We start from the raw sequence: 13,088 nt of genomic DNA, 5'->3' as shown, positions 1-13,088 counted from the left end.
GAGCATTGGTGCAGGACTTTTTCTTTGCATTTGCTGTGCAAGCAGTGCCATCTTGTGGCCTTCTAAGGTTATTGCATACAGAATTGCATACAGAATGAAAACTCCAAGTCTCCTTGAAGCAATACAGGTAATGCTGGAAAATGCAGATTGATTATGCGAACATTATGCACCATTTGGAACTAGTTTGTGGGGAAGTAAATGGTAGGGAATTCCGAAAATTGTGTTGTTTGTCCCTCTTTCCCGTGTCTACAACCAAACTTGTCTCTCTTCAAAGAAACAAATGTTAGGTAATAAAATGACCCAGGCCAGCCAGGAAGGCAAGGTCTTCAAGGCTACTTACCAAATGGATGAATCCAGCTGCTGTCAGCCAAGTGCTGATAAATATGGACAGCAGATTCACCAGCTTGATGGAATTGCTGTGCAAAGGAGACAAAGAGAGAGAGGCCCCAAGTTACAGAAAGGAGACCCTCTGGGAACTGCCCGATGGTGTCACAACGTCCCCTGATTGGTCAGGAGTGAAGGTCTCAAAAAAGTCTGTCAGAAAATCACAGCTGGACTCAGCATTAGTCCCCTCGAATTCATTAAAAATGAACTTTTCCCTAAAACAAAATTATCCAACTATACAGAAAGAAGAGTGAGTAAAATTTCGATGTCCTTCGCTTTCATTGACATTTCCCCACATCTCCAGTATCTCTGTAGAGTCTATCTAATTTTCTTCAATGGGTTTCTTCTTTCTGCGTGCATTTTTATGTTTTATTTGAGCCACTGTGTTGTGAATATCACAGTACAACCTCTAATCACTGCAGCAGTCAACTCCTCAGAGGGGACACCATGTAGTAGATTCATGACACTGTTATATCCAAGATAACTAATTCAACTCAGCAACGGGATCTAACATACAATCCTTATTTAAATGCCTTCAGTCATCCTGAGGTTATGCTTAGTGAAGTTGCTACCATTTTCATCTTGCAGCAAAAGAATTCTTATCTCCTACCTCCTGGCCCAATGCAGCCCCTGGAGATGCTAGCCCTTCACTTTGGGCAATTTATCTATGACACCACTGTCCACTATCTGCCTATCTCTTTCTCTTGGGTAACATTACCTATATTCTAAGAACTCAGGAGGTTAATAATGGTGACATATGAGACTTTCACAGTATGTCTGTAGTCCTCAACCCATGCACCCCTATTTTGAGTGTTAGATGCAACTGACTCAATCTTCATAGGACCCTTTTTTGAGACCAATAGGGGGTTAGGAAATTCACCAGTTTTACACAGTAAGTCACACAGCTGGAAATGGAACTGGATCCATTTGGTCACTGTCGGTTCTATTACACCATAGCCACAGTGTAGTGTCAATGAGAATAACTTCATCAATGGCTGCTGGAATTTGGATCTTGAATGTACAGTGAAAAGAGCAGGATGGAGGCTATGGTCTAGTGGGTGGTCCAAGGTTTTGCAAGGGAGGTCCCCCCAACAGAGGTTGTAATCATTTGTCCTGGGTCAAGCATGGAGTTTTCCTTCACTTACACTTATGTAACTGAAGAAAGGCACCCACCCATGGTCTCTGTTTATCTAGAGTGGATTCTAAGAGCTCAGGAGCAGAATGAGTAAGTGCGTCCAAAGCTCTGGGTGAGAATGGCCTTTCGAGGTGTGTGGGACATCATCCTCCTTGTTTGAAACCATATGCCAAGAAAACAACAGACTACCCATTCTGTGCATCTTGGTCATCTGCAGTATTACCATTTGTAGTTCCTGCTGTTTGCTGAACTGTTGTTATGTGCTAAAAACTTCGCTGAGTTCTTCACCCTCTTCAGAGTCTCACTCTAACACAGGTGGTAGGTGCTCGCGCTACTGTCACTCACCGCCTAGAAAACAGGCTTAGGGAGCTTATTTAGGTTGCCTGGGAATCATAGTTTGTAAGTGGTAGGCTGCATGGAAGTAACTTGGGAAAGCCGGGGATGGGGCAGTGAGGGGACTTCTTTGCTGTCACCCTGTGGTTTGTCCATCGCCTCTTCCTAAGGACATATATCTCCTCACAGCCCCTGACCTAGGAGACCAGGGTATCACTCAAGAGCTCCTCCCTTTACTAAGAAGTCCAAAGAAATGTGGCCAGCGAAAGCCTCAGCCAGTAGACAGGCCCATCAGACATGCTTTTCAGGAACTGCATGGAAGAGAGTTCTAGTCCTTCTCCCATACAAATTTGAACAACCTACCCTAGAGAAACCCTCCTAAAAACAAGCCCCAAAAAGATATATATAGAGAGGCAGAATCCAAAGGAGGGAAGCTGAAGGCCTGAGTGCAGATATGCCTAATGTCAGCCATCCCCTTTTGGACCCAGTCATTCTGGAAGTGAGTTTGGTTACACAGCAGAAATGGCTCATATCCAGAATGTTCTCTGAGAGCATCATAACTGGTCAGGTCTGTCTACTCTGTGGCCTGATGTGGTTAGCTCCATGGCTCTACATGCCATGGTTTGAAATTGGAAATCTCAAGGGCAAGCATGCTTGTGCTAGATCCTGACCTTCCAAGCTTTTCCAGACACCTCAATGGGTCACCCTACCCTTTGCCTCTTCTCTAAGTCAGTTCTGTGACTGGAACTAGAATCACCAGTTAACAAAACAATGCTCTTACCAATTTCTATGCAAGCCTTTGTCTGCAGTTGGGACATGCTGGGATCCTTGCCTCTTTGTTGCATGGAACAGCTGACCAGGCTGGAAGTCCCCTTCACTGGCTCCCAGACTTCTCTTTATCAGAAGGGCAGTTCCATGAGTTGGAGATCAGCAGGGTGGAAGTAAAACAAACCAAGCCATGGCTCTGCCTGCTGAGTGCCATCGAAGTGACGCTGGCAAACCAGCAGCTCACCTTGCTTCATCAGTCAGGTTACCACTAGGTCTTACTCCCTGTGAATTTCTCAATGGAAAACCAAAGCAGGGCTACCCATTTCCCTGTCTCTACTTTGCAAGCCCCAGAAGATGCAACCAGATGAAGAAGAAGAAGAAGAAGAAGAAGAAGAAGAAGAAGAAGAAGAAGAAGAAGAAGAAGAAGAAGAAGAAGAGGAGGAGGAAGGGAGAACAGGTAGTCTGTGGCAAAGGGAGGGACGTATGTTCTGCTCTCACTTTCCCCAAGGAGAATTCAACACCTAATTGAGTCACTTACACACTCCCAAATCCTCAGGGCCTGGAAATGTACTGTGCCATCGATAACTGTGTGGAGTCATTTCAAGATATTAAATGTATTGACGTCTCTGAGTCTCTTGGTGCTTTGGGAAAATGGCCTAAATATGGTGATTATTAATCTCTAAATGATTGTCACAGGGATATTAATGGTGCTTAAGGGAGCTCTCGCTGTGTGCAGAACATTTAATCACTGTTGCTGAGACAGACCAGGTTCGTTGCTGAGATCTGATTATTTGTATGACAACAGCAGTATCACAGATTGCTTGCATGAGGAAGAGGTCTTGCATACTAAGCTATGAGCAAGTTAATATCTGAAAGCTATGAGCAAAGCATGCAAGATTAACCCTCAATGACTTTTCTCTGTCCTTGTGATGTGGACTTTGCCATGTGAGAGAGAACTGCTTAGGAGGGAGGGGTTGCCAGGAGAAGAATGTTATGCATTTGTGGCCAAAGATTTACTGGAGATGGCTATGTGTGGCCTTCATGGCCAAGCTCAAAGGCCTGGATAAAAAAATGAAACCATCAATCATGACAGTGCCTCTGACTGTGCAGGGTCCAGCTCCTTGCCTTTAAGGAGAGACTGTGATCCTATCATGAAAACCTGGCCCCTCTTTTAAAAGAAGTCATTTATGTGTTTCCACAGAAACTTATGAATTCCTGTCCATGAATTCTCCAAGGCTGTTCTGGTTTGGTATGTCTCTTAGTTGCTTTTTTATTGCTGTGATAAGGCAGGGAAAAAAAAATTTTGGGGGCAAGTCCACAACCATCATGGCTGGAGGCATGGCAGCAGATAAGCAGGCATGGCCCTGGAGCAGAAACAGAGAGAGAGCTAACAGGGAAGGCATAGGCTTTTTGAAACTTCAAAGCCTACCCCCAGAGGTACACCTCCTCCAATAAGGCCACACCTCCTAATCCTTCCAGAACACTTCCACCCAATTGGGACTATTTATTCTAATATATGAACCTCTAGGAGCCAGCCATTCTTATTCAAATCGTCACAGTAGGAAATGCCTCCCAAGGGCCTCTGTGTTAACAGAACTTAATCCCCCACAGGTGGTACTATTTTGGGAGGGTCTAAAAACTTTAGGAAATGGGGCTTAGATGGAGGAACTAGGTCAGAAGGGCTGTATTCCTGGAGGCTACATCTTGTCTCTAATGCCTTCTCCCATTCTCAACTTCTTTATCCTCTCTCCCTCCAGGTAGCTATGAGGTGACCTCACTGCCATGTAGGAGCAACAAAGCCAACTGAACATAGACTGAAAACCTCTGAAACTGAGCCCAAATCATTCTTTGCTTCCTGAAGTTGTTCCCTCAGGAATTTTGGCACAAAGATGAAAGTCAGATTACCATAGACACTAGTCATCCACATGAGTGGACACAGTGAATTGCCAATGGGCAGGCAGGAATCTCATAGATCAGTGACTTCACCATGACTCATGGGTGCTGGGAAAGAGAGTCTAACTCCTAAGATTATAGCAGGAAAGCCAAAGCTTCCCAGGCCTCATCCCTGCCCTTATAAACATAAGACATGCTCTGACTAACCCTGGAAATGTCAGCCACTCTTCACAAGGAAGCAAAAATTTGCCCCTGTCCCTGTCTTCCACCTAGTTTCTGCTTGAGGAAGTAGCCAGGAGCCAACAGCCTTTTTGCTTTTCATTGCAACATTTGCTGAGTAGCTATGAAGTGTCCCAAATTGGAGAGTTGGCCAGACTATGCTGCACTGAGATTAATGACCTCTGAGATGCAAAATGGAGCAAACTCAACTGTGTCAAATCTGTCCCCTAGTTATCTATCTCTATACCAGTCTCCTCCTGTCCACCTGACCTGCTCTGAGGCTAGGCCCTATTCCCTGGACTATTGTTCCTTTCTTATCTTCAGATCTATGAAGTCTTAGATACTTCAACTCTATACAAGGAGTGGAAAGCGTGGATTTTTAGAATGCTAAGTGTCCATACTTTCTCTGCTAATTAAAATCCTTCAAACATGTCTACCTTACTCTCCAAATAACCCATCAATCTAAGTGACTGTATGGTGTGGCTTCTAGCTCACAACCCTTATAATCATCATATCAAATATCTTGCTTCATAGACTGCCTTGGAGCCATTTGCCAGGTCATATATGCAATACAATTAATTTCAATAATGCTCCCTACATGTTTTGTTTAGGTAACTGGTTGTGGGTGTGCACATAGGCTACACAGAAAGTAAAACTGGCATGGAAGACAGCAATGGCTGCCTGAGCACAGTCCAGGGTATGGAGTGCTTTATTCACCCTTTTCACTTTAACATAAAATGGTACCAATGTTCACAGAGGGCACATTAACAATTAGAAGAAACAATAAGGCAATTTTCAACTTGAAAAAAAATGTACTAGTTAAGCCATGTTTTAATAAACATTATTGACCATGTTGAACGGGATGCGAAATTAAGACTGCAAGCAGGTTGTACTTGATTCTCGTGGTGGAGCAAATGACCCAGCAGTGACAGTGGCTGATGAATGTCACCAGCTCACAGGATGACTGAGGGATGTCCAGCAACTCATACAAATGAACTAGTGTCCCTCGTCTGCCTAAAATAGGCCATCCCAGGACACAGAGTGCCTTAGGCCCTCTGTTGACTTAGTTTGGGCATTTGCCCCAATTCTGGCTATAATGTCCCCTGTTCGCTCTGGTCCCTTCTGCTGTCCTCTTAATTCTTCACCCTTTCCCCTTCACACGTATTTCTGTGTCCCATTTCTTTCGGTTCTAAGCTGAATGAAGCAATGGGAGAATAGAAAATAAAGCCATGCTTTTCATCACATTTGGAAAGCCTCCTGCCTTACCTAATACCACAGATCAGCAGGGGTTCACCACTACAGAAAACAGGACAGAATCACCTTAAACATGACACAGCTTCCACACCCCAACTCCTGCCAGAAGGTCACTGTGAAAGCATTGGAGTCTACAGAACTCACAAGAGAATCTGCCCCAGGCCAAAGCCCTAGAAAGCCAGGACTTCATTTCTTGTACAGAGCCTTGAGAAACAGGCTTAGAGAGACTGAAGGGAGAAGCAGGACATAGCCAAGCACCCCCAAAGAAGGTGACCTAACACGTCTAAAGTTCACACAACTGAAAAAAGTGTTTCTCTGGGCCTGGAGACTAGGCCGTGGCCTCCTGACCCTAAACTCACCCTTCTTTGCTCAATCACAGGGTTGTTCAGGAGCATGAAATGACTCAAAGGCCCCACATGTGTCATGTTCTTGAACTGTGTGATTCATACAAATATCTCCGTTGAACTCAGCCCATCTACCCTACTTTTCTTATGGCCATCCTCCAGTCCCAGTAGAACGACAGAAAGACCCTTCCTATTGCATTACTCCTGCCAGGCCCAGTGCAGTGTCCCTCTGTGCCTCCCAGACCTGGACCCACTCCTGTTTGAACACTGACCACTCTGATAGGAAATGTGGTTTTTTGTTCCCTTGCTGATGAGGTCTCTTGCCATAAAATTCACCAGGGGCATTCATCATACACATTAACTTGTATATATATAGAAGCTCTCTTTAGACTCCCAGGGTTCACACAGTCACCTGGTTATAACTGCAAACAATAGGAACCCAGGACATCTACATTGAGTTCTGAAGAAAGACTGTCTGACAGTTGGAATTTCTTGTGTGGAAAGTGGAGGTCCTAGCCATTTGAGGCTAAGATTGCAGGTACCCAATTGCTGCTACTCTGCTGGAAAACTGTTGCCCCTGGGAAGCACACTCTCCTCTTCCCCCAGCCAGTGGTTTCCACTTTCTCCCTCTTTCACCTAGAAAATGAAGCAATATTGTAACTACATAACTGTGAAGAGGCTATTATTCTTGGGAGCAGCCAGATCTGACTTCTGAATCTAAACTAAAGGCCCTCCTTGCTGAGGAGTGGGAAATGGGTGAGTGAGTGCCCAAGTACAAGGTTGGTCAGAGGGACCCAGATGGCACATGGTGATGCAGAGGACCTACATGCAAATGAGGAGGACAAAAACACTGTTCTATCTGCATGGTTCCTGAATGTATATGAGGGCAAGAACACCACACCATTCTAGCTGCATTATTGCTCAGGGGAATAGAATTTCCCTAGAATCCCAGGATCATAGAATAAAGTCTCATTAACTTAGTAGGTAAATGATGAGTAGGAAGAATCCTAAGAGCATGTGAGAGCGTGTGAATGGGTCCATTATAACACAACCTCTTGTCTACCTCTGCTGTATAAATCTTAAGGACAAGACCCCAAGCTTGGTACTGGACACTTATCAGCTCTCCCTAGGATACATATATATCAGCCTTGTAACACAAGTTTAGTATACGTGTAGCTTTGGAGTCTATCCTAGCACTCGATCTGTAGACCGGACTGGCCTTGAACTCACAGAGATCTGCCTGCCTCTGCCTCCCTAGTGCTAGGATTAAAGGGCCTAGATAGATATGCTAGCTTTGTTAATTGTTTCTATTTCAAAAGCAGTACAAGCCTATTGCATAAATGATCTATAAAAAGACAAAGCTTAAGGCTACTACTGCTCAGAGGAAATTTTATAAATTCCTATCCATGAAAGGCCTCATTCTCCCTGGGGAGCAGAAAAGGGATGAGATAGGAGGTTGGTGGGAGGCTGGAGAGGAGGGGAGGAAGAGGAAACTGGGACTGACATGTAAAACCAGCTTGTTTTCAATTTAAATAAAAAAGAAAAATACTATCCATGAATGATATTATAAAGAAAAAAAATAGAGAAGCCATAAATCTTTACCTCAGAAGATAAAATATAAAGGGATAGGGGACACCTTATGAGAGTTTTGTGGCTCTTTTACATTTTGACCTGTCTATAGTAAGTGCATTTTGATCTCTTATTGATACAAATGAATAGTTGGGGAGGGGATTTAGGATTAAAATAAGAAACAATAATAAAACAAAGGCACACTTGTTGGACATATCAGATTCTAGAAGCTGAGTTCCATATTTCATGACTAGGAAACCAACATGGAGTCCACGGCCTCAAATAACAGGTACATCAATTATGCATGACACAATGCAGAGCTGTCCTGCTTTCTGTCACTCATCAGACTCATTAAGGCCAACCAAAGAGGAAATGGATCATTAGAAGGGGTCTTCTTAAAATGCAATTTCCTAGTAGAGAAATTTATGAGCTGCACTCACTCCCCATTAGAGTGTGCCTAACCCTTTTATTAGTGTGTTCACCAACGCAGCCTGGGTTTCAGGGCAGCTCTGGGCACTGACAAGTCACCAGGCATGAGATTCCCTCGGGGATTTCTGCTCCTGTTCTAGCCGAGTTTTCCAGATCATAATGCAGTTAACAGAGGCAGCTATGGTGTGTTTGCCTGGACGTTTTTAGGGTTTTCCCCACAAGGCAATCTACAGTGCACACCCCAAGGGCTCTATGGATATAAAGTGAAACAGCTCAAATAGACTTAGGAAGGAAATGATTCTTTGTTTGCCATATGAAGTCTGTGATTGCCTGTCAAAGAGCATTGCTTCTTTTGCCTTTACGGCCAAGTTCAATTTCTTGTTTAGTAGTAACTAAAGTGGCATTTAGGACCTGGCAGCAAGGACATCACCATCAATGAACAAATCCATCCATCATCCACGATGCACCTCTCCTATGATGCTTAAGTTGCAGCCTCACTTGGTGCCCAGATACCAGTCATGTGACCATGCCAGACTCTATCTTCCTCCCCAGATCATAACCATATCTCTGCTTTCCTCTTATTTCTCCCTGGCTCTGCAGAAGAGAACAATGCCTGACCTCCTTTAGTAGGCTAGCTCTCCAGTTCTATGCTGTACCAGCAATTCCTGTGACTAACACAACTCTATCATTTTAACATGATAAAAGCAAATATACTTGATATTTACAAACTGTTCCTCAGAAACCAGAAAAGTGGGGGGTGGGATCTTACCTTGTCTTAAGGATATTCAGAAACTGCAAAATTTCTGAAAACTGTATCAGTCTGAGAGCTCTTAAAAATCTCAATCCTGGAAAGAGAAACAGAACACAGGTGTTATTTCCAATGTTTGCATGTCATGCTCACAGCCTGCTGTCTGAGTTATGGTCACTCATGCCTGCTTGAAGGGCTGTGAAGGCCTTCCAAGATGAATGCTCCAGTACCTCGTGTCTGCCGCTTCATTTTGATTCTCCACTGGTTTAATCTTAGCTGGTAAATGGGCTTTCTTGTTCAATGTGAGCTGTCTGAAACCAGGTTAAGGGGATGAGCTAAAAGAGAAGACCCATGTTAAGGGGGATGCTGTCTCCTGGTGAGCTCCATTGAAAAGCCCTGTTTCTGAGCTACCCAGTGGTCTGGTAGAATTTGAGTTTCTGAAAAATATTGGGAAGTGTGTTCGCTCAGGATAACCCTGTGCTTAAGAGCAGATTAAGAATGAATTGGATCACCTTATGCCTTTGATGATTTTTTTAATCTTTATTTTCATATTGTAGAACTTAGGTAGCTTTCTGGGCTACCTATGTTCTACAATATTTTACATTTTCTCCCAATTAAAAACAAAATAAAAGAGAAAAATAAGTACAGATCAGTAAGCTACCACAATTCACAACTTCAGGATTCAAAACTTTAATAGTTCCATTGTCACTGATGTCAATGGTTTTTCTTTTTCTGTAGCCCCTCTTTAATGGAAGAGTTACAGCTTCTAAGTAGAGAGGGATAACAATCAATGAGTTATTTTAGGTTTTGTTTTTCAGAACCAGGGTGTCATGTAGCCAGGCTGGCCATAAAATTACTCTATAGTAAAGGCTGGCCTTGAACTCCTGATCCTCCAGTCTCTACCTTCCAAGTGCTGGGAAGACAGAGATGTTCCACCATACTCAGCTTTTTCTTTTGTCTCTTCTTTTCTTCCTTCAAGGATCACTCTATTTCTAATTCAAAGTCAGATGATAAAAATATTCTGAATTACTGGACAATGGTGGCACACACCTTTAATCCCAGCACTCAGGAGACAGAGGGGAAGTACTTCTGTGTATGTTTATCTTATTGATTGTTTAATAAAGTTCTGTTTGGCCAATGAAACAGCAAGTTAGACAGGACTAGGAGTCAAAGAGGATTCTGGGAAATGTAGTAGAGAAGTGGTGATCCAAGCCAGAAGTGACATAGCAAGGAGAAGTTCCCTTTTTCCCCCTTCCTCCTCCAGCGGCAGGATGTGAGCCACCAGCAAGGAGGGACGCCAATAAGGCATCTGATAAGATAAGTCTTATAAAATAAATAGATTTATGATAATTAAGACTGAGCTAGCAGATGAGAATTCTAGTCATTGGCCAAGCAGCTTTGAACGTAATACAAGTCTTTCTGTGTATTCATTTGGGCCCTAACTTGGGCGGGCAGCTGGCTGGCGTAAAGTACACACGTGGCTGTGGGGCTCAGCAGTTTTGGCAGAAAGACTTATCATAACACAGAGGCAGGCGGGTCTCTGTGAGTTTGTGGCCAGCCTGGTCTACAGAGCAACTTCCATGACACTCAGGACTACACAAAGAAACCCTGTCTCAAAAAAACAAAACAAAATTCAGAATCAGTCATGGACTTTAACACCTTTACCACTACTCTGGAGAACTACTGGCCAAATGCCACCAGCAAGCTTTGGGGCACTACTTCCCAGGGATTTCCTCTACCATACTTTCAGGAACACCTCAAGTCCAGGTATAGTACTGAGCACAGAGGGCTGAGCTGACAGCGGCATGACTAGGCTGAGCAGTGACTCTGTTCCCCTCAAAGGAGGCAGTGAAGGAAGTCTGATTTGCATGGTGAGATGAAGTGAGCCATAAGATTCACTAGAGGTGCCCCCAACCCAAGGTGAAGCCTGGGTACCTCCTCCTTGAACAAAAGTGCTCTAACTGGCATGATAGAACTGTTTTAATAATAAGTAAAAATTAACCTACAGTCGAGAAGTGGGAATGCCCAACTCACAAAGGAAGAAGGAGAAAATGCTAGGGGCTCAAAGGGAACATTTCTCATCTGGAAAGAATTCAACTTTGTAAGCAAGAGATGATTTCCAGAAAACATATTCCTACTTTGCTAAAGGGTATTTATATAGTTGTTATTAACCCAACCAGGCAGACATGAGAATGGAGGTTGGCGGGATGAAAGAGGCCCAGAAAGCTGAGGACCCAGTCATACCAAATTGATGGAAGGCTTGCTAACACAGCCGAAAGCCCAATCTGAGCAGACATTGCCTCATAAAAGGGGAGGGGGAAAGATAAACACAGTAAAAGTAAACAGCAATGGGGAGGAGACCACAGAGACCCAATGGAGGAATAGAAGGCAAGTACATACAACTCCATGATCAGAAGCAGTAGCCAGAACAGAAAAGAGCTATCTAGAAATGCATAAAATGGTTTGAGATTAAAAGAGCCAAGATGTACCTGTCTTTTTCTGTTTGTTTGTTTTCAAGTTTCAAATGTAATAATCAGGTAACACAGAATATAAAGCATCAGTGTTGGGATGGATATTGAAACAGGAAATGTCAAATGCTATCATTTCTCTAAATGTTCTCTAAAGCTCATGTGTCAAAGGCTTGGTCCCTGGCACCAGTAGGAAGTGGTGGAACCTTTAACAGATAAGGCCCTATGACTATAAGCCAGACCATTAGGGGAATGTTCTAGAAGGAGATGTTGGGACGTTAGCCTCGTCTTCTCTCTTTCCCATATCCCAGCCTCCATGATGTGAGCAGCTCCATTCTACCACACACTATTCACCACTTACTGTTCACTGTTCACTCCGTGCTTCCCAGCCCAAATCCATCTTCCCCACTTCTCAATTGTTTGTCTCAGGTGTCTCGACACAGATGAAAAGGTAACACAAGTAACACTTAGGAAACACTCAGAATTTTTTGACAGTGTCTGACCTAAGGTTTAATAGCGACTCAAGCAGCTCTGAAAGACTAAAATCCAGAACAACAAAAACATCTTCAAATACCGTATCTTTGTTGTTTTCTCAGACTGTACAGATCAGTACCTCAATTGATCAATCAATCAATCAGTCAGTCAAAGTCACTAAATCAGGTCAGAGGTTAAGGATTGGAGAGTACAGTTGCAGACTTCATGCCACCCAGAGATCTCATGGCACCATGTCATACAGTGACAAGTAGAGAACTTGAAGTAGCCAGCTGGGATAGACTCACTAGCAACATGGCTGCTATTCCTGTTTTAGCTACGTACATGGTCTTTGTCTGTTTCTATGTACAGATGGGTGTGTGTATGTAGGTACATATATAAGATTTATGGAACCAAAAATAGAATACTGCTTCCCTAAACTTTGAACTGAATTTCTTATATTTTACTTTAAAACCCTGGTGTTTGTAGATTGCCACATTCTAATGACTTATAAACATATAATGCAATAAAGGTTTTCTTCAGTGGAGGTGAGTGTTTATGAAGCTAGGATTACAGGGAATGGAGGAGGCATAGAGCCTACCAAGATGACAGTTAGCTTTAGTGGTCAACTTGACACAAATGTGGAGTCATTTGAGAAGAGAGCACTCAACTGAAGAAATGCTCAGATCAGACTGACCTATACCAATATCTGTAAGGCGTTCTGTTAATTGTGAATTGATGTAGGAAAGACCAGCCCACTATGGGTTGTACCATCTCTACACAAGTGGACCTGGGCTGTATAAGAAAGTAGAATTCTTCCATGGTTACCACTTTAAGCTGCTTCTTTGAGCTCCTGCCTTGGCTTCCCTGGATGATGGACTATAAAGTATAAACACTTTCCTTTCTAAGTTTCTTTGGGTCATGGTGTTTATGACAACAGAAAACAAACTAGGGCAGCCTATAACCTTGTTAGGGAAGTCCACTTAGCTAGCTCTGGGTGTCTCCCTAACAGGAGCTACCCAGAAGACAGTGCGTGGCCAATAGAGTTTGCCAGAAAAAAAGGGAGACACTTG

At 43.5% G+C, this 13,088-nt stretch overlaps 1 protein-coding gene across 1 annotated transcript in view; it reads right to left on the bottom strand.

The window, feature by feature from the left end:
* Kcnma1 (potassium calcium-activated channel subfamily M alpha 1) overlaps window positions 1–13,088 on the bottom strand; it is a 697,898-nt gene that overhangs the window by 221,650 nt on the left and 463,160 nt on the right. Inside the window, 2 exon segments of the mRNA XM_035452632.1 lie at window positions 341–416; window positions 9,098–9,173. Coding sequence (XP_035308523.1) covers window positions 341–416; window positions 9,098–9,173 — 152 coding nt within the window.

Source organism: Cricetulus griseus (genome assembly GCF_003668045.3).
Source record: "Cricetulus griseus strain 17A/GY chromosome 1 unlocalized genomic scaffold, alternate assembly CriGri-PICRH-1.0 chr1_1, whole genome shotgun sequence".
In the NCBI taxonomy this organism is placed as follows: Eukaryota; Metazoa; Chordata; class Mammalia; order Rodentia; family Cricetidae; genus Cricetulus; species Cricetulus griseus.
This window is presented reverse-complemented; position numbering and strand designations above follow the sequence as displayed.